Source organism: Drepanopeziza brunnea (assembly GCF_022702325.1).
Source record: "Drepanopeziza brunnea f. sp. 'multigermtubi' strain 214-2 chromosome Unknown ctg1, whole genome shotgun sequence".
NCBI lineage: Eukaryota > Fungi > Ascomycota > Leotiomycetes > Helotiales > Drepanopezizaceae > Drepanopeziza > Drepanopeziza brunnea.
In genome coordinates this window covers 1,979,791-2,005,517 of record NW_027094064.1, presented here as the reverse complement: position 1 = coordinate 2,005,517, position 25,727 = coordinate 1,979,791, and the positions used below count along the sequence as shown (strand labels likewise).

At 52.1% G+C, this 25,727-nt stretch overlaps 7 protein-coding genes across 8 annotated transcripts; 1 reads left to right on the top strand and 6 right to left on the bottom strand.

Annotated features, from left to right (window-relative positions):
- Positions 1-269: 269 nt before the first annotated feature.
- Positions 270-5,264, top strand: L3040_000338 (uncharacterized protein; the record flags this gene model as incomplete). The annotated part of the gene is made up of 2 exons (XM_007297808.1): positions 270-1,787; positions 1,911-5,264. The coding sequence occupies 2 exons, from the start codon at positions 270-272 to the stop codon at positions 5,262-5,264; spliced, it is 4,872 nt and encodes a 1,623-aa protein (XP_007297870.1).
- A 1,257-nt stretch (positions 5,265-6,521) lies between these two features.
- L3040_000337 (uncharacterized protein) lies at positions 6,522-8,546 on the bottom strand (the record flags this gene model as incomplete). The annotated part of the gene is made up of 4 exons (XM_007297809.1): positions 6,522-7,309; positions 7,380-7,835; positions 7,908-8,294; positions 8,390-8,546. 4 exons carry the CDS (start codon positions 8,544-8,546, stop codon positions 6,522-6,524), a joined length of 1,788 nt encoding a protein of 595 aa, XP_007297871.1.
- Positions 8,547-9,022: 476 nt separating this feature from the next.
- Positions 9,023-9,647, bottom strand: L3040_000336 (uncharacterized protein; the record flags this gene model as incomplete). Its single annotated transcript, XM_007297810.1, has 3 exons — positions 9,023-9,189; positions 9,368-9,568; positions 9,632-9,647. 3 exons carry the CDS (start codon positions 9,645-9,647, stop codon positions 9,023-9,025), a joined length of 384 nt encoding a protein of 127 aa, XP_007297872.1.
- Positions 9,648-10,418: 771 nt separating this feature from the next.
- On the bottom strand, positions 10,419-11,349 carry L3040_000335 (uncharacterized protein; the record flags this gene model as incomplete). Its single annotated transcript, XM_066155114.1, has 3 exons — positions 10,419-10,580; positions 10,638-10,817; positions 10,939-11,349. The coding sequence occupies 3 exons, from the start codon at positions 11,347-11,349 to the stop codon at positions 10,419-10,421; spliced, it is 753 nt and encodes a 250-aa protein (XP_066013168.1).
- Positions 11,350-14,565: 3,216 nt separating this feature from the next.
- L3040_000334 (uncharacterized protein) lies at positions 14,566-16,460 on the bottom strand (the record flags this gene model as incomplete). Of its 2 annotated transcripts, XM_066155113.1 has the most annotated exons (5): positions 14,566-14,896; positions 15,010-15,117; positions 15,192-15,910; positions 15,991-16,013; positions 16,121-16,460. In XM_066155113.1, the coding sequence occupies 5 exons, from the start codon at positions 16,458-16,460 to the stop codon at positions 14,566-14,568; spliced, it is 1,521 nt and encodes a 506-aa protein (XP_066013167.1). The 2 variants fall into 2 exon arrangements, with proteins under 2 accessions (XP_066013167.1, XP_066013166.1); XM_066155112.1 differs by lacking the exon at positions 15,991-16,013 and having other exon boundaries at positions 16,134-16,460.
- Positions 16,461-16,880: 420 nt separating this feature from the next.
- L3040_000333 (uncharacterized protein) lies at positions 16,881-18,700 on the bottom strand (the record flags this gene model as incomplete). Its single annotated transcript, XM_066155111.1, has 4 exons — positions 16,881-17,190; positions 17,236-17,838; positions 17,896-18,467; positions 18,569-18,700. 4 exons carry the CDS (start codon positions 18,698-18,700, stop codon positions 16,881-16,883), a joined length of 1,617 nt encoding a protein of 538 aa, XP_066013165.1.
- Positions 18,701-21,652: 2,952 nt separating this feature from the next.
- L3040_000332 (uncharacterized protein) lies at positions 21,653-22,504 on the bottom strand (the record flags this gene model as incomplete). Its single annotated transcript, XM_007297813.1, has 1 exon — positions 21,653-22,504. The coding sequence occupies one exon, from the start codon at positions 22,502-22,504 to the stop codon at positions 21,653-21,655; it is 852 nt and encodes a 283-aa protein (XP_007297875.1).
- Positions 22,505-25,727: the final 3,223 nt, after the last annotated feature.

Sequence of the window (25,727 nt, the reverse complement as noted above, 5' to 3'; positions counted from 1 at the left end):
GCGTCGAATCCATCACAACTCCATCGCAAAGACATTCCACTCATCGCAGAAATTTGGTGGAACATTTGATGCGCCCGCGATACTCGATACTCGACTGAGAAATTTAGAGAACTCCGTGCAGCCGTTGACCATCCTCGCGTGGGAAGGGCCTTCGCGCTGTTATTCGAGTACCTCGCCCTCCTCACTCCCTTGTGCTGACGCGCAATACAAATATCGAAACAAATAGTTAAACCGAGATCGAAAACGAAATCGATTTCAAGTCCGTCAAGATGGATACCCCGCAGAGAGCGAACGCCGCGCAGTTGGCAGCTAGACAGCTGAAGGCAAAGCCCAAGGGAAGACTCCAGAGTGGACGATTCAACTCTGGACTGCAGAGTGGTGGAAACATGCTTGGTGGTAGCTTACAAGGCGCAGGGTCTTTCAACCCTACTGCACCCGGAGGACTGAGCATCCCTACGCCTTCTTTTGGTTCCTTTGGAAGCAACTCCACCGTGTCGCCAGATACAGATCCAGAGCCGGGTCGGTTCTTTGGAGACGATAGGGCTACAAAGAGACAGTTTGGAGGGCCTTCTACAATTAAGCCAAGTCAGCCGGCCTTTCAACCTAATGGGTTTGGACAGAGTCAGCCCAATACGCTCGGAAATGTCTCGCAGCCTTCGACTGGTGGATTTTCATTTGGGGGCCCGCCTGCAACACCTACGCCTGCGATTACCTTTGGCAGCGGAGCAAATATGTCAGCTAGCTCGCAGTTCTCATTCGGTGGTGGCATTCAGTCTGCACCTGCTAATCCTGCGATCAACTTTGGGTCGGGAGCGAATGAAAACAGACCCGCGAACACCCCATATGCTTTTGGACAGCAAAATGCGCCTCCCCCAGCGTCGAATTCGCCTTTCGTTTTTGGTTCGACTGCTGCACCTGCAACTCCGCAGCCTCCTGCGTCAAGTTCGATCTTCAACTTTGGAGCATCAGCGGCACCCGAAAAATCTGCTGCATCGAACTCGCCCTTCCAGTTTGGCTCCACTGCGATGCAGCAGAAGCCCGCAGCTTCCCCTTTCATTTTTGGTCAGAATGCGGCAACACCTTCTAGTTCTGGCGTAAACTTTGGTTCGACTACCACAACTGCTCCTCCAATGAGTAATCTCTTTGGAACCTCTACAGGGCAGCCAACAAGTATATTCGCATCATCAACACAGTCGCCTCCTCCAACCAAATACTTGTTTGGAAATTCCAATGTTGCACCTGCTCCGAAGAACGATTCGTTTGGAAGACCAAACACTGGACCTGCTCCAGCCAACGGCCTTTTCGGCAATTCGAATGCTGGGTCTGCGCCACCAAGCAACTTATTCGGAAGCCGAGAACAAAGTCCTGCACCGGCCGCTCCTCCTAGCAACCTGTTCGGCTCCCAAAGTCAACAACCGGCATCGTCCACGTCCAACTTCTTCGGAGCTTCTACTCAGCCATCTTCATCACCAAAGGTGCAAGAAGAGAAGCCCGCTGCGACTACCAATAGCATTTTCAGTGGTCTGAACAACCCAGCTGCCTCTGCGACTAGCAACTTCTTCAGTAGCCCTAAACCACAGCCTCCACCATCAAACAATATGTTTGGCAAGTCGGACCAGATGACGCCAGCAAATCCGTTTAAAATGCTTAATAAGCCTGTCGATGACTCGGTAAAGCAATCTCAAATTAACGGATCCGACAGCGATGCTACTCCGAAGCCCAATCCCCCATCCATATTTACCCAATCCAATAACTCGGCCAGCCTGTTTGGTCAATCTCAGCCTTCGGTTAGTTCTCCGTCCAATGTTGTGATTTACCGTGTTTCGTGTGGGGCGCTTGCTATTGTGCTCTGACCCATTACAATTTCTACCCACAATGCGTTCGGAAGTCTCGCTAACAATTCACACCAGCACACTAGGGCCGCCGAAGACAACAGAAACAATAGCGATGCCACTGCCAAGCCACTTTTCTCTCTCGGTTCAAGTTCATCTTCCCAACCCACAAACATCTTCTCTCCAATGAAGAACCTCGCAGCACCCCCTGCCGATAATCAACCTGCGCCCAGTGCAATGTTCCCTCGTCTACCTGAACCAACACAGAGCTCTGAAAGATCACTCGCGCCACCGAGCCCCCAAAAGGCACTCGAAAACCCTAACCTGTCTAACTCACAGAACGCACAGCAGCCTATCCCTGATGACAGCAACGATGAAAGACCGCTCATCCCTGATGTCTTCAATATCACCCACGAACAGATTGATCCCTATCTCCCTACTGGGCTAGATGAGTACGCTCGGATGAACCACATTGTCCAGTTACAACTCAACAGCTTGAACACGGGCATGGCTACCCTATTCAGTGAACTTGAAGCCTTTACTGATCCGAGTGGTGTCTTCCGTCGGTACATTGATGCCAGAAAGAAGTATATGGATGAGTGGGAGGCTTTTAAAGCTAACTACAATGGAGGTATCACGAATTGCACCAGCTCAAGCAAGCTACCTCGACAGACTGGAATGCCAGCCTCGGGTCAATCAACTCAGTCGCTAACAAAGCGCAAGCTTGTCGAGGATGAAGACCAGGAGAACGAGAACCCTGGCAAGAGAGCGAAGGAGCAAGATACCCCAGCTCAACCTCCATTCCAGGCTCAATCTCAAGCTCAGGCTCCAGTAAACGGCGCTCCCGAGGTTGACGGTGCCAGCACTCATAGCAAACCTCTCCAGAGCACCGGCTCACCTTTCAAACCTGCTCCGACGTTCAGTCAAAATGTGTCCTCCACGCCATTTGCACCCGCTCCTTCAACTTCGGGCTTATCTTCCAAGCCTGCTCCGGCATTCAGTCAGAACGGATCCTCTACTTCATTTGCACCAACTACCTCAACTCCAAACACACCTTTAAAATCCGCTGCCGCAACCTCCAGTCAAAATGAATCTTCAGCCTCCCCTCCCGCAAACCCCTCCATCTCGAAAGGAAAGAGAAAGGCCGAGGAGCAATTGACGGAGGATACGAAGGATGGTGTCAGCCCATTGAGGCAAATCAAGACTCCTAGACTGAATGGGTCCACCTCAACCACGTCAAACCCGTCTAACACCTCCAATATCTTCAAAAGTATCCTCGACAGTCCCTCTCAGCCCAGCAGCTCCTCAAAAATTCCAGAGAGAAAGATGGCTCCGCTACGCGAGTCCAAGGATGAACCGCCTCGGTTCAATCCATTCGGCAACATACCAGTACCTGGCTCACCTGCCAAGGTTACTTCTTCTCCATCACCAGCTCCCGTTGCACGCGTATTCCCTCCTACTGCTTTTACGCCAAAAAACCCTTCGTCTTTGTCAAACATGTTTACAGCAGCTACGCCCAGCCCTCCAAACATTTTTGAACCAAAGGTCACCGCTGCCAGGGCTGCCATGCCTTCTCTTGCTCAGCAATTCTCGCCAAATTTTATAGCCAAGCCCCCTGTAATGTCCAGTGCTGACGCTTTGGCACAATTCGCCCGAAAGGCTGCTGAGAACAAAAAGAAGGAGGAGAAGAAGCGAGAGGACGACAAGTTCGACAATGACTATGACTCAGAAGAGGATGGCGATCCAGAGGAATGGAGAAAAAAGTATCGAGCGGCTCGCAAAATCGAGCTGGACGAGTTGGAAGCTCTTGGCAAGAAACTAGGCCAAGGCTTCAAAGTAAAGCCCCTCTCAAACGGTGCAAATCCAAGCACTCCAGTAAAGCCCCTATCAAACGGTGCAAATACAAACACTCTAGGATCCACATTTAAGGGATTCGGAGACCGCCCATCACTCGAGCGTTCAACCAGCCCTGCAGATTCTGTGCAACCATCCATTGAGCCCAAGCCAATCTTTGGTTCTACTTTCCAGCCTCAAGGCTCGGGAATGAGTGCCTTCAGCTCTGTTAACGCCTCCAGAGCATCGACACCTGGCCTCTTCGGAAGCAGCAGTGGATCTATACTTGATGGTACTGCATCTTCGAAACCGCTGACTGGTGTCAAAAACCCATTTGCACACCTGTCTCCAGCTAGTGGGGCCCAGGCTGACGAAGCGGGTGAAGACAGTGAGGGAGAAGAGAATGATGATGACGAGGAGAATAAGGACCCGAGCTACAAGCCTGCCGATAGTAGCGCGAGTGGCCCAGGCACTCCTAGTACTCCGGCTAACGAACATGGAGCTGACATTTCTTCCGCAATGAAGCCAAACCCTGTCGGTTTCGGAGGTTACGGTACTCCTAAGACTTCGACTATATTTGGTGCCAGCATAGGTACTAGCGCGCCTGGCGGTAATTCGTTCAGTGGTTTTGCTACGACCTCCAGCACCCCTAGCATCTTCGAGCGATTTGGCAAGAAGCCAGAGTCGGCTTCGGAAAACGAACAGAGTGCAAACCCAACTCCTGGTAGAAGCCTCTTCGATATCATGGGGACAGATGCCAATGGAAAGCCAATGGGCAAGGTTGTCTCAACGGAAGAGAAGGAGAACACTCAACCGATCACCACCGGTTCCTTCGGAAGTAGCATATTTTCCAAGCGACCCGGCGCACCTGCAGACAATACGTGGAAACCAGATTCCCCAATCAAGTTTGGTGAGAGTACATCTGCCCCGGCTGTCAGCGTCACAGCGGCTACACCGACGAATGCTCCATCCTCCAACCTCTTTGGTGGCAAGGACCCTAAGCCCGCTCCCGCGGCAAGCCATCTCTCTAATCTGCTCCCCCCTCCGAGCACGCCCAATGGTCCTGCTCCGTCCATTTTAGGTTTCAGCTTCGGAGCTCCTGGCGCTGTTACTTCTCTCCTACCATCTACTGCTGCTTCTGCCACTACCTCTCGTGCAACTTCGCCTGGTGTCACTACAGATGGTGATAGCGGTGTAGAACACGATCCCGACGCCGAGAAGCAGGAGCAGATCAACCTCACGACTGTTGGTCCTGGCGAGGAGAACGAGGAGGTCGTTCTGGAAGTCCGTGCTAAGGCTACTAAATTTGAGAAGAATGAGAGTGGATGGGTCAGCAAGGGACTGGGGCCATTGAGAGTACTGAAGCACAAGGAGACAAAGTCTACACGTATTCTACTCCGTGCCGACCCCAGTGGATCTATCATTTTGAACAAGGCTCTATTGAGCAACGTGGAGTATACACAAAACAAGAAGACCGTGAAAATCATGGTGCTTGCTGATGTCGGTACTGCACTTGAGATATACATCTTGCAAGTCAAGACGGAAGAATCGGCGAAGAATTTGGCGGAGGTTCTGGAGGCGAACAAGGTTGTGAGCTAGATCACCACAGTCTGGGTGGGCATCACTTTCTCGCGCACATCCCCGCGGCTAGGATAGATAGATCCTGCGTTTGGGTACGGATCTGGGCGATGAGCTCGACATGGTATCTGCGGCAGGCAGATGTTCCATCTCTCATAGGGATGGTGAGCTTTTTGCACGCGGGATGAGGAAGGTTTCTTTTTCCACACTAAAATGTGGCATTTTCGTCACTCCTGTTTCTTTTTGTTTCTTTCTCCTTTGGGTCTGGGGTTAGCGGAAAAGAATATGCCGAAGATGGGAGGCATGGACTGGTTGGCTTTGGCCTTTGGCATCTGGCGTTGGCGTTGGCTTTGGTGGTACTTGGTTTGGCATACATACAGGCATACATGATGCATGCATGGCACAGCATAGCGGGATGCGAGGTGAAGTGGACTAGTGGATTGCAATTGCAACAGACCGATTTGTTTGTGGAGTCAGTAACTCTTTGTAAGAAAATGTCAAGATCAAAAGCGATTTGGTAATCGTGGCCGGGATGGGATGGACGAGCGCGCAGGTGGTGTGGCCAGGTTGGCCAGGGGGAAAGAAAGGGTGGGGGGTGGGGGATGTCTGCCTCAGAGCATGGAGCGCGCTTCTGAATGTAAATATGTCATGGGTCCTGAAATTCTGTACAATAATAACACGAACATCTCCTTCGTCCCTACTTCACGCGACTTGTGCTCGTTTCATCGTGTTGAGTAGGTAAGTGGGTGATTAATTAGTTGGGGAGGAGAGGAGGGAGGTTTCCCTGGACTTGGACTTGGACTTGGACTTGGACTTGGACTTGGACTTGGAATTCTCCATCTCTCACGTACGCACCCACTCACCCACTCACCCACTCACTTACCCAGTCACTGTCCAATCCCGCTCTTTTTCTTTCGTATAAATCTTCTTTTCTTCCTATAGAAACACACACAAGTACGACTTCTTCTTTCGTGGGTTTTCAGCCAAATCTGTAGGTACGCTGAGCAGCAAATTCCCAATACTTTCACCCCGACCCCCCTCCCCCCCACGCCAAAAGTCATGCCTGCATCTACCATCGACCACAACCAAGAAAAGAAAGAAAGGGGAAAAAAGAACGCCGAGGAAACCGGGAAAAGAAAAGGGTTCGGATGATTATGCGTGCATACTTCTTCTCTCTACCATCTGCGATACCAGCAAGCAAATCCCAATCCCTCTGTCCAACCCTCCCAAAAGACCCGGCTGAGAGAGCTCCGTTGAGAAGGACAGCAAGGAATGTACCTAATCCTGAGCATCAAGACTCGTCTCCTTCATCAGCTTCTGCACGCTCTCCCCGTCGTCCCCAAACTCGGTCACAACCCACAGGCAGAACTGCTCCCACTCCACGCTCCACTCCCTCATCCGCTGTGCCCTGACGCCGCTCCCCAGCGTCGCCTCCTTGACACCCTTCACCCAATCCCCGGCGTTCTGATCCTCGAACGCGGCCCAGCGCACGCTGTTCTCCGCCAGGGAGCCTAAGCCGGCCAGGCCGAGGTTATCCCAGGCCTGAAGCGCCTGCCAGAAGTCATGCGTCATGCCGCTCGTGTCCTGGCCTAAGATGGCAGGGTCGTCGTTACACAGCGAGCACGCCACGCCTCTAGCGAGCAGAGCTGGGAGAGGATGCGACATCACAGACGCGCAAAGCCTCAGCACCTCGTTCGAGATCGGGCAGCTCTCCACCAGAATCCGCTTCTCCTTCACCATGTCGACCAGCAGCGGGTGCTTGTACAGCGAGAATCCGTGGCCGATGCGGCGTGTGCCAAGGAGCACGGCGTCGAAGAGGTTCTGGTCCGTGTCGGACCCGTCGCCGAGACATTCACCTGCGTGGAAGAAGAAGGGGATCTCGATGCCTTCTTGTACGCATTGCTTTTTGAACCAGAAGAGTTCCGGGAGGAGGTCCTTGAGAGGGCGCCCGGGGTCTTCTTGTCCGACCAGATCGTAGCCACATACGAGATGCGGGTAGGCGAGTTTGATAGTGATACAGGCGTCCATATCTTCGATTATCTTTCGAGTGTCGAGGATGCGGATACCTATCAGGTGTGTTAGCAAGCGCATAAAGGGCAGGATGTAAAAAAGGGGACGGGAGAGGGGAGAACGTACCAGTCCAAATCATCCTCATCCCCCAAAATCCTTTGCCCTCCTCACTCGCCTTGAACTTCTCAATCTCCTCCCCAAAAATCTTAAACATGCGATCGTACGTCGCCTCGGGCTCCTCACTTCCCTCCCTATAATAGAAAAACGTAAATGCTAGTCTCAGGTCAACCCACTTGACGCCATCATCCAGCAACTGCTTCATCATGTGGCGCAGAAAGAGCTTGAAGATAGGCTCGTAGGCGATGATGCTGTTGAGGATCGTAAAGCAGGATGAAAACTTGCGCCACACGACGTCAACGCCGTGGTGGTGCTCGACAGACTCCGTGTTGGTGATTGTAGTGCGATCTTTGAGCCAGTGAATGAAGCCTGCTCGGCCGCCATTGGGGAAGGAGTCCGCTGCAGTGGTGAGGAGGACAAAGGTATTGGGCGTGTAGTCTGGGCTCCAGATCGAGATGCCAGCGCCTCCATGTCAAAAGTCAGTACCGGACGCACCGCGAGAAAAAAGAGTGCATAGTAAATGAAGCAGCAACATACCTTTCTCCTCCTTAAAAAACCGAAACTCGAAAGCACCAGCTTCCAGAGCTGCAGCATCCGCTAACGGTTTCGCAGCCTTGATGTGCATCCCCTCCGTCTGCAGCAGCACATCGTACAGATAGTCGAACTCGACCATGGCGTCCATATGCGCATGCAGCAGCGCCCCCTTGGGCATCTTCCTGATGATCTTCCACAGCTTCGTCTTCTCCATGCGCTCCTTGGCCAGGCTGAACATCATGCCCGGGTATACGTTCGCGCCCGTCTTCTGGGCGAGGATATCCTCGAACTCGGAGGTCCATATCGTGCGCTGCTCCTCGTTACGGATGGCGTCGACGATGGCGCAGGCTTCTCTGGCAAGGGGCGAGAGGGACTCGCGGAATGCGTGGTCTGGGGGACGATCAGCGTTTGTATGTATGTATACATATATACTTATTCATATATATGTACATTTGAAGGGGGTGGCTGGGAGGAGGGGTATATACCGCTCCTCTGTTTCTTCTCCTGCGCAATCAATGCCTGCTGCCCGGAAATGTACTGCTTGATGAAGGGCTCGTCTTTGGCTGGAATGCCATCAGCGATCTCTTCCCACTCATCGTCTGGCATCCGCGAGGGCCATGTCATGTCTCGTACTCGCGACATTGCGGTTGTTGTGTTTAGGATGGAGGGGTTCAAGTTGGTCGCTGGTTGTATTATATTATACCTTGATCTCTCTACCTCTGTAGAAATGAAGAAAAAGAAAAAAGCTAGAACGAACGGCGTGAGTCTTTCGGCGAGCACGATTTTACCTCCCTTTGAACGACCCGTTGTGCTCCCCCCGTTTTTGGTTTTATCGAGTGTTTACCCCCAAAGAAAGCTACTCCATGTCATCGGCGGGGTCCGATAGATAAGTACATACCTAGGTAGGTACCGGTAGAGAACGAGTAATCCAGTCCTTATCAGATCCCTGCATCAGTACCAACATCAACATCAACAAGTTCCCAAACATCACGACTCAATACTCGTCCAGGAAATATATGGAAGAGAGGACGACGGAATTTGTTGGTCGAAACATCATTGAGGGTTATACAAGAGAATCCCATCCATCCATCTATCCATTCATTCATCCATCCACTCCCTCACAACTTCGACTTGGGTCCCTTCGCCTTCTTGAGGATAGGATCCAGCTTCGTAGCCTTCATGACATCACCCTTGACCTTCAGCTTACCAGACATGAACAGCCTCTGCGCATTCGCCGTGCCAGCAACCAACTTGCCAAACTCTTCGTCCGAGAGGGAGAGGGTAACTGTTCGTATCCGTCTCTGCATCAGCCATATGTTCCCTTATTGTTGGAACCGCAACCATGCAATCTCCAGCCGCCACACCGAGCAGCGTGCATCTCCAGCCACGGGTGGTATTGTGCTATGCCTGCGGAAAGATGGGACGGATGGATGGATGGACAGATGGAACGGTAAGTAACATACCACCCGGCTTCTCGCCCAGCCCCTTGCCCGCCTCGCCCTTGGTCTTCAGATCAATGTGCCAGCTCTCCGTATCGCCGGCCTTGTTCTTGAGCGTGAAGGCGAAAACGGCATTGCCCGCCTTGATGGCGTCCTTGCGGTCGGCGTCGGAGGCTTTGAAGGCCTCGTTGATGGCGTCGAAGGCCTCGGAGGAGGGGAATGCAGCTGTTGGTTCCGGGTTAGCATATTGCGCCTGTATCCACGATGCGGTCGATCGGTGTGGCTTACGGTTCTTGAGAGACATGGTGATATGGGTGGTGCTAGTTGTTCTGTGGACGGTATAATCGGAGTGTTGTTTCTTCCGCAAAGCAGACCTATGGTATATTGTATGGTAGATATTGTATTGTAGGTATTATATGATATAATGTATGGTGTTATATGGTATTGTGTTGTATGCTATTGTGTTGTCGCAAAGGAATGGACTGACGGTCTATCATAAAGTAACTCAGTCAGTCAGTCAGTCTGTTCCGGAGCTTCGTCTGCATGTGACTATGCCGAGGTTGCATGACATTGATCGTTCAAGATCGCCCGCTCAGACTGCAGAAAACCCGGGGAACCCAGCCCTCCTCCCATGCCGCATTGCAAGGAATCAAGACCCGTCTGTAAGAACACCCGTCCGAGGAATGTAGAATCCCACCTCCAAATCTTGCCGCCGGAAGAGGATTAGAGTCAGAGCGGGATTACAATAGCGAGACAGACGTGCCTCTTGTTTGAAATTCAAAAATGCGGCTGGCTGGCTACCTATCCCAAGGTACAAGGTATACGTAGACAGACAGACAGACAGACAGACAGATAGACAGACAGACAGGCCATGGGTGCGCATACGCCTCTCAAAAAAAAGTCCTCATTGGCGTGCCGGAACATAATGTACGGAGTATAACAAACACGACGCTTCTCCGAATGCAAGTTGGCTGGCTGGTCGAAAAGAAACCGAGAACCCATCCTTCCAGAAAACACCCATGAATTAGTCCATAACCCCCATATCTATCTACCCGTCCCATGCATGACCTGCAGCTCAACTATCCCTTTCAAAAACCTCAATCCACAACTTCCCCTTCTCCTTCAGCCCCCCCCTCCCCTCCCCTTCCCCCTCCACGGGCCTGTACAACTCCAGTTCCTCCAACAACGCGAGCGTATCGCTCCGCAGCACACCCTGGGGGTCAACATCATCATCTAGCTGCTCATCTCGTCAGACCAAATAGGAAAAAAAGAAAGAAGAAAACCCATCACGCACCTTTCCGCAAACACTCAACGCCGTCTCGAAGCTCAGCCTCGCGAGTCCGTAGTACGAGCACACACCGACGAGGTGCAGCGTCAGCACGCGCATCTCCGGCCGAAGCTGGGGGTTACGGAGCAGCAGCAGAGCGCGCGCGCGGCAGGAGACGTAGCGTTTCTTTTCGTAGTCGGCGCGGGCCTGTGTGGCAGGAGTGAGAGTTGTGGTCAGCAAGTTTGGTGGATGAGAAAGAGAGGGGAGGGAGGCTCAACGAATTGGGGGTTTATAGAACGTAGGGAAAAAGAAAAAGAAAAAAACATACAGCATGATACGCCCTCCTCATTTTCCGGGCCTGATACCTCCTCATGAGCTCCCGGTCACTGAGCTTCTGCACCTGCTGCTCCTTCTGCTCCCTCCTCCTTTGCAATTCATCATTCCTCGCATGCTCCTCAGCATCATCACTGCTGTCCTTGACCTCGGCCTTTTTCTCTCTCTCTCCCTCTCCCTTCTCCTTCCCGTTTCCCCTCTCATCCTCCACATTCTCCGCCCCCTCAATAACCCCCTCTTCATAGCTTCCACCCCCACCAGGCCCCCGAGACACGGCCTTACCCCCCGAGAGCGCAGCTGAAACCGGATTCGCCATTTCGGTTCCAATATCGATATTGAACTCCCCTCCTCCTAAGGCTGCTCCTCTGAAATCTGTCGTCGTCGTCGTCGTCGTCGTCGTCGTCATTGTCGTCAGTTCTTAGGACTTAGGTGTGGACTTGAAATGGGATACAGATTTGAATGATGTGTTCGATGTGGCGCTGGATTTAATTCCGGGAATTTAAAAAAGTAGAGACATGACGCCGCGCGAATTGGAGCCCGGGGTGCGAGGAGCGAAAAAATAGTGAAAATTTTCGGGAGGGGGAGAGGTCAAGGCCGAGTTTTTCGAGGAGGGGAGGTGGAGGTGAATGAAGGGTGAGGTGAGGATTGACATTTGGACAAAGAGAAAACAAACGAACAGATGACGGATCGACGGGCAGCAAACCTTTGATTCTTTTGGATTGAGAGCCGTACTGGGGATGGATCTTTTGTTGACTAGCTTTTCGGGTGTGGTATTGGTGCTCTGTTTTTGCTAGGAGGGAGATCATGTCACTGCTGCTAACAAGTTTGAAGTTTTTGACATTGGAGAGATGGATTTCTGGATTATGCTAAAATTGCGAGAGAGAAAAAACGCATGCGATTTTGAAGGGTCAAATGCAAACGCGGAACGAATGTACAACGAAGAAAAAGTCTTTCGATGGACTGACAGTCTGGGAGAACGGCATAGAATCAGCAACAGAAGCTGTACCCGTCGTGAAAGACTTGACCTACCACTCACTTCCTCATTCAGAGCAATACCTCAGCTCCTACAGGATCGCTTGGGCTAGTAAGACAGGCCCAATCTAATCAATTCCAGGTTGCCCTTTTTTGTTGTAAATCGTAGGTAGGTAGGTAGGTAGGTAGGTAGGTAGGTGTTCCGACCTCCATGAACTCTAAAACTCCAGGGACATCGGAACACCAATCTGCAGCTTTTGATCTGCAAGGCTTCGCTGCAGTGCTCACTCGCCCATCGCTTCAGCAGCATGTCTTGGGACTGGACGCGTTCAGACATCCGCAATGGCCGAAGCCTGTTCGAAGCCGGCGAGTATCTCAAACCGTCTAGAATATCTGCGACACCGGTTCCAAAAGCTGGTGCTGATGTTCATTCCAAGCCCGCCCAAAGAACACGCCACAGTTTTGCGATGCCCGCCGCATCTAGTACACCAGTATCTATTGAGTCTGGACTGGTTTTGAACTAGTTGGAGGCGTTTTTTTGCATGCCGCAGGAATTCTAAGAACGTGTTGAATCGCATTTCCAAGTCCAGAAGGGGTATGGGACATCCAGTCCAGAGGGCCCACCGTTGGTAGCCATGCCGCGCCCTCTTCGTCTTACCTTTCTCTCTGTCCGTTATGTTTGTCTGTGTCCTGCCGTATTTGATGCAGGTGTGTTTGGAAGCCGCTCGAGCTGTTCCCGCGGAGGATTGGGATATACATTCGCGAGCGGAGTTAACGGGGTCTGTTCCCATCTCGCAGAGTCGTTCGTGATTCGTGTGTTCGTGAGGTGCGGACTCAGTGGGATAGCAAACACGGCTGCGAGAACGGCAAGCCGTAGGTAGGTATCTGCAAAGCTCTTCTCCTCGATTCAGATCTGCCTACTCGCAGACTCTTTGAGAGATGCCGATGAGCTCTGAAGTGTAGCACACCTGGCACCCTGCTGGGAGAGAGCGGCGGTCGTGAAGATTCTGCAGGTGTGATCTACCACAGCGGCGGACAGCCAGTCGCTGAGGAGGTCACTGATACGATACCATAGACAGGGAGAGAGATCCTGCGTAGCGCGTGGGTTTACGTCGATTCGAGACAGCTCGAAAGATGAGCAGCACCAGCATACAGGGAGACTCACATTAGGCGGCACATGGACACGCAGGCTTCTGAATCCTCTTAAATCTGACGGTGACATATACTGCTTCAAATGCACACAAAACCTTCTCACGCCTCCAACGGAACATCAAGATATCTTCCTTCTCCACAACCCAGCCAGAAGCCAGAGTCGCAATGAAAGAGGTGTCGCGTCAACTGGAGGCAGTGTAATACCAGTGACACAGTGGGAGAAAGCATAGGCAAGCCCAGAGGCGATCCCCCGAGGGACAAAAATAAGTATAATCAATGTGATGTCCTTAGACATCTTTCAGAGATTAAACTGAAAAGAACAGATACTACACTTGATCTAAGCCAATAGGCAAAGAGAGCTAAGGAGAAAAGGAAAAGAAGAGGAAAGGAATGGGAGGGAGTCGAGCTTAAGTACCTGCGGAAGGAGGGGCGCTTGGACCAGCTGGCGCTAAGACTAGTGGCTGATCATGTGATTTTCGGCATGGGACCGGTGCGAGTATCGGAAGCGGGGTTTCTTTGTTCCTGGTGGAGGCTGTTTAGTCACGTGCTTTGCACTCCACGCTCAGGCTCATAAGCAGGACAGTATACCTATCTACCTGTCTTTTGGCTCTTCGATCTCTACATGACATACCGAGCTCAATATAAGCCGTCTTTACATCCCCTCCCAGTCATATATTCAGCTAAGTCAACCGAAACATCAGGGCTCTTCGAAAACCTGGCCAAATAGAACTGAAGCAATCCGAAATTGTACCTTCGCCCAACTGGAAAGCCCAATCAACCATCTACAAATCAATCCATACATTCATTCTCTGCATCATCTCCCAAATTTCAAAAACCCCAGTCCCAAGATCAGTAACAGGAAACAGTAAACACCACACCGGTGGGGCGGGCGCCTTCTTTCCTTTTCCAACCTCACCTGTGAGCGCCATCATCCCCGTCGCCGCCAAAGCAGACGACCACGAGGTCGAAACGTTGTCGTAGTAGCATTATCCCACGTATAGTTCCTTTTCGTTTGTGGGTTGTGTGTGGAAAGGGGCATTCCTTCCTTCGTATCAAGGCTGAGTTCAAGCGCTAAAAGAAAAAAGTGATAGGTCGAGAAATAAGTCTGACTTTTTTGTTGACAGACAGACAGGACGGGAAGCCTTTGTGCTCGCTTTTGTACCTACCTACCTACTTGGCTGTGTTTTGTGGGCTGGTTAGTATTGTAGGGGAACAAGGAAGGAGAAGACTATTGGGAAAAGGTACATGATGGATGTTTTAAGCTGCATTATGAGCAGCCAGCTATAAGCAAGCAAGCAAGCAAATGCATAGTATATACAGCGTAATTTACCCTCCCCCCACCCCCTTCCACATCTATCCCAGCAAACACATGCACTATACGGTAGTAGTATCATCACAAGGAAACCAAGCAAAAGATCCCACGCAGACACCACACCACGCCACAACCACCACTCACAACGCATCCATAGCCATTTAACATCTAACCTCTCCACCTCCATCACATCGCAACCCCAAGAACCCCCAACCTCCCCCCCGTCCTCTCGTCCCCCTCCCCTCCAGCCCACCCAACCACGAGGTGCAGCCGCATCCACAGCGCCCTCTGCTCAAACAGCCTGCACTCCTCCGCGCTCATGGCGCACACTTCCCCCACGCTGCGCCCAAACAGCTGCTCCCAAGCGCGCTCGCTCCAGAGAAGCTTGCCGCCCACCAGGGCCCCCGTCTCGTCGAGCAGCGTGCCCAGCAGGCGAGGGTTGAGCGCGAGAGGAGTGGGCTTGGCGCAGTTCTGGCAGGGCGCGGAGGGCGAGTTGGCGAAGATGGGGACGCCGCAGCTGGGACGGGAGAGGACAGGTTAGCAAGTGTTTGTGGCGAGGGATTGGAAGGACACGGTGGAGGCAGGAGGGCGGAAGTTTGGATGTGGGAAGACTGGGAGAGGGAGACGTACCATTCCGAGCACATGAGCATGTTCCTCCGATGCAGCGTAACGAGCGACATGTCCATAATCGTCACGTTGATGAAGCCCGTGAACGCATGATAGCCATCCGAACGGACCCTGCCCACCATTGGTTAGCATCACACACAAAGTGACCAGCGGTAGGAACTAGATACGAAGAAAGGGCAACAAACCACCGATCCAGCTCCGCAAGCGTGAACAGCATCCGTACCACGCCACTCTCCGCAGCCTCCACATCCCACAAACCTTCGGGCCACACGGCCTTCACACTCTCCTTCCGCGTCAAGCCCACGGCATACCTCCGCAACCACTCTGCATCCGCGAATTCCGGGTCCACGTCGACCATGCTCGAGCTCTGGATCCGCACGCTCCCCTTGCCGCTGTACAGCAGCACCTTGTGCAGCGGGTTGCTGATCAGCAGCACCGTTCGGCCCGGCTCCCAGTCCTTCGCGCTCTCCGTCTGCACGCCCCAGAGCCCCATCCTACACTCGGCGCTGTGGTCGAAGACGCCAATGTCGCAGACTTCCGTCTCACCGCCATCCTTCCGCTTGATGGCCTTCTTGGCCCCGATGCTCTTCACCACCACCAGGATTTTCGCGTCGATCACGCCGTCGTGCCCGCCGCTCAACCATGTACCGAGCGTCATGAGTCCCGGTAACGGTTGGCCCTTGCGGTACTCGAGCGGGAGGTGGCAGAGGGAGGATGTGGCGGCCGTGGTGTGGATGAGGACGTGGTCGGAGGTTACCCGGCCGGGGAAGAGGTTGGCGTAAACGAGGACGGAGGGGAGCGCGGCGTTGCCGATCTTGGACTGGTCGGAGATGAAGACGGTCCAGATAGTGAGGAGCTGGCCGAGCTTGAGGGGGTAGGGGTCGCGCGCGAAGTAGAGCTTGATCTGCGGAGGAGAGATTTCAGCAAATAATATCTTTGAATGGTTACGAGCATGGGTTGCATTCTCTGTGGAGTCGCACGCACAATGCAGACAGAGATTAGAGATCCTAAACGAGCAACATAGTACACAGTGAGCAGTGAGCAGGGGGAAAGATAAATGGAATGGCCATCCATTCGTAGGAAGTCGCAGAAAGCCAACCCCCGATCAACAAACCAACCCAACTCACAGAGATGGCACCGAAATCATCCTTCACAATCAGCGAGTGGAACCCCGTCGCCTTGGGCTGCTTCGGGCTCGAACCAAAGAAGGTGCCGAGATTGACGACACGGCCAGCGAACGTGACGGCGTGCGGGCCGGGCACAAGCTGCCCGATGTTCGTCTCCTCGTATTCGCGCCCGGGGTTCCACTTGCGGCTCAAGGGGTCGAGTGCATCTGCCAGCTCCTCCTCCGTGAAGCCATCGCCGGGCTGGGCTGGAGAGGTGCCCGCGACTTCTCTCTCTTGCGGGACCTCTTTCTTGTAGAAAGACCGAATTGATGGGTACGAGGGCTTCATGGCGGACACAGCGCGCCGATACGCACGTTGAAGTTGGGGTCGGAGTCGGGTACCCGACGTTTGAAATCCATGATCGATGGTGAGTGACGCGAGACAAAGAAGGAAAGTGGAGATGCTCGCTTACAGAAACGACCAGCCACCAAACGCGGCAGGCGACCCGACTCCAGCCTGGTACAGCATCAAATCAATGCATTGGGAAAGGAAAAAAGTGTGAAGAACAATTGTGCTTCATTGCATATATCTATCTAGGGAAGGAATACACGGCACTTATCGCCGTGTGGTAGAAGACGTCTGAAAGCAACAATCAACGAGAACATACAACTTCCCATCACTCGCCAATACCCCCATCAGGATCACGCACACAATTCAAACGCACAAATCAAGAACACCAACAGAACCAGCTCCCCAAAATCCCATGGTCTAGAACAGCTTGTGCTCAAGAGTCATGTCGTTCTCGGGATCGAGACCAACACAAGCACGGCAGATGTTGACCAAGGCACTGCGCTGCTTAGCAAGAGAATTGATGACTGGGGTTCCAGGTGGGGTCATTGGGGCCTTGAGCATGAAGCTCAGGACGGAAAGGACCGAGTGGAAGTTCTTGAAATCCTTCGTCGCAGCACCATCAGAGGAGCGAGCCTTCCATTGGATGCGAGTGAACAGCTCAGCAAGGATGATCAGATCAATGATCAATGGCGCAGCAAGGAGAGAATCTTCGCAGACATTGAAGAGCCTGAGCTGGTCAGCATTGGTCTGATGGAAGGGGCATGGAACTTACGAAATGGTTTGGTGACCGCCCATGAAGATCTCAGCGTAGTACTCATCCAAAGCACGCTTGTTATCACCAACCGCAGGCATGTACTTGATGACGACCGTGTGGTCAGGGTGCTCGCCTTCCTTGTAGAGGACAGAATTGGCAGCAACCATGTCATCGACGACGTTGGACTTGGAGATCTCCTTGGAGCGGAATTGCTTGTGCGAGCTGAGATTCTTGCCATCATTGTTGCCAAGGTGGTTGTAGCTGGCAATGGAGGTGAGCTTAATGCCGGCAGAGATCAAGAAGTCGACCAAGGCGGACTTCATCTTGGTCTGCCCAGACTTGAAGTCGTCACCACCAACAAAGGCGTTGTGCCTCTCAGCAAGATCAATAGCGCCTGGGACGAATGTGTTCTGTGGAGAACCGTTGATGAAGGGGGCATTCTCAAGAATGCAAGCAACGGCAAAGACAGTGGATGGGGCAACCTCTTCGTGTCCATTCTCGATGGCCTTCATGAGGTTGTCAGCGGTGTCGTTGACACCCTCAATCAGCTCAGCGAAACGTTCAGTGTTGGCAGTCCATAGGACGATGACCTTTTCCAAGCCGTTGTTGGCCTTGAAATCACTAATGGAAGGTTAGCAGGCGTCACTGGGGCATGCGGAGATGGAGATGATGGCTTACCGGATGTCCTTGCGGAGCTTCTCGACATGCTCAAGAGAGGCCTTGCTACCTGGAAGAATGTTGTCTGCACGGTCCTCTTGATTGGCAGCAATGAAGTCAGGGTAGTAGATGGATGGGAGGGGAACCATGGCAGACATCTCCTTTTTGACTTGAGCCTTCAAGGTGGGCTCGAGTACAGCAGCACGATCCATGGCATCAGCCAGGTTCATTCCGCTGATATCCCATCCGCCGATGACGAGGTCATTGGGGTGAACCATTGGCAGGACGTTTTGGAAGGGGATGTTGACATCTTTGGAGGTCTTGGCGTTGGTACCGAGCTTGACGGTTGAGCCCATAACGAGGGAGCCGTAGTAGTTGGCAGCACGGTCACCCTCACGGGTAGCCCAGGACAGCTTGTCGCGGTTGGCAATGATACCAGCAGTGACCGTTGTGCCGTTGTTGCCACCCAAGCCAACCAGCATCATGCCGGTCTTGGGGACCTGACGGTCGGTCTTGAAGTCGTAGACCGTCTCCTTCGGAGTCGCAACGAACTTGCCATCGACCTCATCAACGAGGGTGGTGCGGTAGGAGTACTACAAGGGAGGATAGGTCAGCAAAAGATCATCTTTGCACGTCCCAGGTGCCGTCTTAGGGGTGAACATGTCAGAGTGGCGAGCAGAAGACTGGTACTGACCTTGCTGAGGATCGAAGAGTCTGTGTACACCACATTGGGGGAGGTGACGGAGAAGAGCTCTTGGTTCTTTTTGGGGGCTGAGCAGGCACCGTTGGAGCCGCAGACAGCCGCATCATCAGCGTGGGGAGCCATGGCGAATTTGTCAAGGTATTGAGGTTGGTTTGAGTGGAAGTAGAAGTGATTGGAAAAGCAGAAGTGATGTTTATAGGAGGTTTTGTGTTGGCAATTTGGTAAGGATGCTAATGATGTCTGGGGTTTAAGAAGATGGAGATGTTCGGCGGTGGCAGATTTTTTTATAGAGGGAGATTATCTGGTGTATGGAGCTTCACTGGCACAACCGGAAGGGGCGCTTCTGGAACCAGCAAATTGGTTGTGGCACCTGTGGGCGAGTTTAGAATGTGGAAGACATTGAGTCGCAATAGAGCAACAGCGTGTGGAAAGAACAACGAGGGTAACGATGGAACTCTCATCTCATCGTACAAAGGGAGGGAGAGAGGAGGGAGGAGAGAGGAGAGAGGAGGGAGGAGGGAAGAGGGAGGGGGACTGACGAGCAAAGCAAGTTCGAAAACATGGAATAAATCCGGTTTAGGGTGGTTTGTTTATTTGGGTTGGGTCAAGCGAGGTCGGTTGCGATCGGTGGGAGGTGAGAGATGAGGTCAGAGAGTCAGACAACCAGAGCTGGGGATGTCAGCATATATACTCGAGTACCAAATCAAGTGCACGTGCATCCCATCGCTGGCCCTCTAGCCCTCTGGCCCCACCAGGCCCCTCCTTGTGCGTCTGAAGTAGGTACCGGTACTTCACAAGCTGTGCCTGAAAGTGAAACGCATATGCAAGCACGCCCGCACGATAACGACCAGCGATTTCCCGGACCATCCCGGCGGTACGGAAGCGCATGTACGGAGTATGTACAATGTACGTATGTATGTACGTATGTAGTTGTACTTATGTGTTGGAAAAGTATATAGGCATTGCAATGTACGTCTGTCTGTCTCTCCCCTCTCAGCACTTGAGGGCACAGGAAATTGATCTTCGAATAAAATACATCCATCTTCATCCGTACCTATGCGGCGGTATGCAACTCTTCTTATCCCGTGGGGAGTCTACACACATCTCGCTTAACTCTCGTCGCTGCTCCTACTCTACTGATTCCATCCAGTACAGCACATAATTTCGGCCTTCACTGGCTCTGCTTGCACTTTCCACCTCTCCAGCTCCTAAGACCATCTCGATCTTAGGAATTTCCGCCACGTATCCTGCTCATCCGCCCAGCGCAAAGAGGAGAGCATCACTTGGCATGTTGGCATGGCGGTCAGTCTGTATTACAGAGTAATCAATCGTATGCAGACGAGGACCGCAGCACCTGTTCGAGAAACGGGTCTTGTCTTTGGGGGGTTGCACATCGCAATCGCGAGCGGCGGGTTCGCTTTGTAAACTCTGGTAAGGGCTCTTCTTCCAGACATCGCGAGATCTTGAAAAGGGGCAAATCGACAAGGAGCGCGTCTCCGGGTAATTCCAAAATATCACAGCCTCCCCCAATCTTGGTTAAAGGTATCGAGTGTCTTTCTAGTGGCCTTGTTGCCTGAGGCGTCACATGAACAGGTTGTTGTTTATGCCGAGGTAACTCTGGTAACTTTCGCGAAAATCGGCTCTTGGGATGCATGCTCGGCACCTAGAGAACCAAGCTCACCGCAAATTTCAAGCAATGTAAGTTGTCTGCTTACACGTAGACGCCCGATGCAAGGTTGCTGGCCATATCTTTGCATACCGAGCGGAGCGCCGTATGCGTATTCCATATTGCATATTGCACATCTGAATGTCCAATATGTATGTATATGACCATTATCCGGGCGAGGGGCTCTTTACGAACGTGGAAAGTCCCAGAACATGATGTCCTTCTGCGAGAATTCTCATGTCTGGACTGGACTGGACCGGACTGCACAGCAGCATCCCACTCAAGCCCGGAACGGAGACGTTGGCTTCAGTCTAGTAAACGGGATGCATGAAGCGCAAGTCTCATCTATGATCTCCAGATGGTTCGTAGGCTCCCGCAACGGCCATGGTAGAGTTGCTCGTGGACCCTGCCACAAGTTGCTGGCATGCTGGACTGCGCGCCCGTTGTTTGGATGCATCTATGTAGATCAGATAACACCAAAGAATGAACCATTTTCAACTATCTCGGTTAAACAGATGATTGCACACTATGTTTTCACGGTATCTTAGCTGATAGGCCGCATCATTGATGTTGATAACCTACCTTAGATATTGCTTGTACTCAGTGCTTACACAGTATATCTAAAACTCGATTATGGAGCTATTGTATCATGTATTGTCATCCGAGGGTAAATTAGCTTCCATGGTATATACTATTCATTCTCGCTATTCGTTGTTTGGATGCATCCATGTAGATCAGATAACACCAAAGAATGAACCATACTCAACCATCTCGGTTAGACAGATGACTGCACACTATGTTTTCACGGTATCCTAGCTGACAGGCCGCATCATTGATGTTGATAACCTACCTCAGATATTGCCTGTACCCAGTGCCCACACAGTACATCTAAAACTCGATTATGGAGCCATTGTATCATGTATTGTCATCCGAGGGTAAATTAGCTTCCATGGTATGTACCATTCATTCTCGCTATTCGTTCACTCAACGCCTACATGCCAGCTTCTGGTTACCTGCCACACACGGGCCCTCTTTTATACACAGCATAAACGATTGATTCAGTTCTATGAATGGTATAGGAACACAGAGGCTATATGTTCAGGTGTAACTTTAACGATACCGTATGCTCCAGTGAAGTGAGGTTGGGTTTAAGCGAACGCCTGAAGTAACGAAACCGTTAGATGGACGAATTCGCTTCAATAATCGGATTTAGCTGGGATTTATCATCTCAACCTCGATCGAGCCTTGAGAGTGGCGCGTCAAGACTGTTATACGAATCACGCTGCATACGAAGGGAGGAGAGGATTCTAAAGACTGAAGAGGACAATAAATTTCAACCATGACGACCATCACCAACATGCCCACCTAACCTCCACCACGCATCTCAAATTGTAGGACCCATCGCCAGCCTACACGAACTCAGCCGTGTCATCGTCCTCCCAAACCGGCCTGCCGTTCTGGTACGCCGCCGGCTTCTTCACCAACCTAAACCTCCTCTTACAAGCCGGACAGTCCTTCCGCCCCAGAAACCACCTGTTCAGACAGCCAGCGTGAAAGACACAAGCGCACGGCAACCGCCGCGAGTGCCGGCTACTCGCGGCCCGCGAGCAGAAGATGCACGTGCGCTGGTCGCCCGCCAGGAAGGCCAGCTCGACGGCCCCGAGGAAGTCGTTGGCGCCCTGGTCCGGGTCGTACACGAACGTCCGGTCGGGCACCGGGACGCCCAGGCTCGCCTCCTGGAGCTGGCGCCGGCGCAGGCGCGTGCTCCACTCCAGGCGCCTGGTGGAGGCCGCGCGGTCCTCGTCCTGGGTGCGCTGCTGGAGCCAGTAGCCGCGGCGTTTCTGGATGGTGGCCTCGCTCAGCGCGCGCCGCTCGGAGCGTTCGGGCACTGGGCCGCCGCCGCCACCGCCGCCGCCGCCTTGCGTGGGGAGAGGGAGGGAATCTGTGCGTTCGGGGAAGAGACATCCGCATTTGCCCGGGACGAAGGTGATGTACCGGTGGAGGTCTCTGCATTGGGGCTGTGGGAATGGGAGCTTGGAGCCGGGCTTGGGGTGCATCGATTTGGATCGTGGGGGAGGTGGTGGTGCTTGGGCTGCGGTGAGAAGCCGGCCGCACTTGCGGTCTTGGGTGGGGGGAGCTTCGAAGTGCTTGCAACTTTCGTGGTGATCCGCGACACTCATCGTGTGACCGCAGTCTTCGAAGAAGTCGATTTTGACGCCGCAGCAGATGATCTCGTTTACAGCGACAGCTCGGGAACACATCTTCTCCTGGTTTGGCTCTTCGAGCGTTGTAGTCTTCGACTTGGTGGGAGAGGTTTGGGATCGTCTTAGCGATTAGTATTGGATATAGATCTATGGTCTCTACTCAAGGAGAACACAAACGCTTTATATAGGCAGTTTTCATTGTAGTCGAACCGATACTAAAGTCTTTGTTGGCTTTCGAGCTCGTAGCATGGTGATTGTATCCATTGTGAGGCCAGATAAAGCTCTATATAGGGTATCTTTGTCTGTACTATCAAGTCCTTTGTTTACCAAGATCTGGATTCCATAGCAAGAAAGAACTAGCAAAAGGTCCTTTCGTCTCGAACTCAGCAAGTGACATCAGACGTTGCCAAGCACCCGAGCCTTCTCACCTGGAAAGACATGGCCAAAACAAAGGGTAGCCATACGATCGCCGCGTATCACAGCCAAGGGAATCAATACACAAAACCCTCCCGAGACCAACGAACGTGGTCGGTGGAAAAACATCCCACCGCACTTACACAATGCCTCTGCCGTCTCATCTAGCCCAGGCCCCGACTTCACACAAGTACAATGACCCGGTCGAGAGATCCAAGACCAGTAGGATCTACCTCGCCACTGAACTACTCTCCTGTACTTTGCGGGGGTACAGAGGAGGGGGGGTTGGCCAGGTAAGAAGTTTCCCAGACGTAAGTACCATTCTCTCTACCGGAGTAGTGCTGGCTTCGATAGAAAGCCGAGCAGACTCCTCGACTTCCGACTCACTATCCTCTCAAGTGGTAGCAACCCTTATCCATTCAAAAGGCCTTCATTCTTACAAAGAAGGGGTTTTCCGGGCTGTATTCCGTTGGCGCTGTTGTAGGCAGGTTTCATATTTATAGCGCGGGCTTTGCACTTCTCTGGAATTGCAGCTTGGTCTTTGATTGGCGATAGAGATGTAAATCTCGATAATCGTTAGAGATTGACCATCGTCTTGTTCTGTATATGGATTTTGATGCTTAGTTTCCAATTGGACTCTTGTGCTATTGTACTGGGGTCGGGGTTTGGGGGGGGGGGGGGAGGTCGACTAGGCGAGCGTGAATCTATTTACGGGAGACTTTCCATTCGCATGGTCAATCTTTGGCGCTAGAGATCTATAAGCATACGTCCAAGATTTTTATACGGCCAAGGTCGATCGATATATCTGATATTCAAAAGGCGTTACAAGCCCGGATATCAAAACACTCTCACATTCTCCATTGCCAGATCGTGAACGCAGTCTAGAATGCCGAGCTAGCCAGGATCTCGCTCGACAGATACAACACGGAGGATTCCAAAAGCCAGCACGGGCAAGTAATTTCATCGCTGAAGACTTTTTCTCAGCTTGATCATTCGATACCGATCTTCCATCCGCTCCATCCAGCAAGGTGGGCCTGGCTCCCGGAAGATCCTGGCACCTGAGGAGAGGGAGGGGAGTACAATGTCGAGACCTGATTTAAAATCACTTCCGCTTTCTATACCCAAGCATCATGCAGGCGCAGAAAATCCGCTTCGCATTCACGCTGTTGGCGGGACGGCGTCACGTGATTATACAACATCGCGGATGCCTCTTTCGGAAGGGAATAGTCAAATAGCAAAACGTAACACGTAGGAAGATAATCATAGCAGAAGGAAGAAGACCCTCACTCGGCACGATTTCGATACAAAGAGCCAGCCGATACACCAGACCGCTGGGCTTTGCAACTCTTCGGGATTCACCTAGACCGGCCACGGTGCCAAGCCAGGAAGGGAGTGGACAAAGGTAGCGAAGTAAAGCAGGATAGAAGAAAGTGGAAAAGGACGCAAGGGTGGGCTGTTGGAGGCAGGTGGACAAAGATGAGAGGAGGGGACAGAATAAGGTGGCATAGGCGAGTGGAATGGACAAAGAAAGAGCAGAGCGAGAGACGTGGGACTCGGGCATACGACCGAAGGGGGACTAGCTGTCTTGAAGTTTCTCATCTTGGTACGCTAGCTACTATCTTCCTCGGTCTGGGCTGTAAGCTATCAAGCTATCAGGTGATGAGCCTGTGATCTGGACTGCGGAGATGTTACTCAGTATAACACTTGACCCGGAGATGGAAACATCAAAGCCGGTATTTACTGATTCGGCTTTGGGCCAGTCTGACAAAGCCAAGAAAGGGTGGTGAGTGAGCACCTGAAGTCACTACCAGGTTGGGAGAGCCTTCCTGTTTGTGAGGATTTAACAGAGCTTTCTTGGCTAGAAGTGCGACTTGGAGGAGCCGATTGAGTGTGCTTTGACGCTACCTGGAGAGAGCTTGCGGCAGTGGAAGAGCAGACCTTTGATTAGTTAACGCATGCATAAGAGGGCGAGTATGTGACGAAGAGGATAAAGCATACATGTATGGAATTGATAGAGAGAGGAAGAAAAGCGCCAGCCGATGAGACAATATACATCTAATATAATCTGACATGTTCCAGGAAGCTGAAAAGCTTTACAGAGGCACTGCTTTCCGTTCAAGGCTTGAATATTGAATATCACATTACTAGCGTGTATTCTCTGTACCCGATAGAGCAGTAGATGTTAGAAAACGAGGGAACAATGAAAAACATGGGGATATATAATCTAACAGCCCAGCGACGAGAAGAAGAAGAAGAAGGAATGCATAAAGACGCTCGCCATGCCGTGCGTAAATCGATGACAAGAGCTAGATCCTTACTTAGCTCTACGGAGTATGCTACTTCTATGTAGAAAAAAAAAAAGAAGTAAAAAACCCAACCCCCGTGATCTCCACCCCCTTTTCCTCCTCCTCGCTTACCCTCCCTTCCTCCCCCCCAACCAGCAAAGACTGCTCTTCCAACCGCCCGCCAGCCAGCAAGCACATTGCGAATGAGAAGATGGAGATCCCGCTTCCAAGCAACTCGCACGCACACCTTACAGCACAGCAGCTTCACCGTGAAACGCCTACAGAAATTTCCAACCAATCGCCACCCCCGGAGGGGGGAGTAGGTAGGTATCCGTAAGTCACCCAACGCAGGGCCTAGCTTCAAGCGAAAGCAAAAAAAAAAAAAAAAAAACCCCCCGATGCAAGCAAAGGAGGAGGGGGGGGGGGGGGGGGCGTCCAAATTCCGATGGGGGAAGAAAAAAAAAAAAAAACAATAATAATAATTTTTTGCACTATGAAGAAAATAAAATTAAAAGAAACCAGCCCATGCACCTACGTACTCTGTAATCTAAGTGAATGCCACCACCACGTTCTCCACCTCG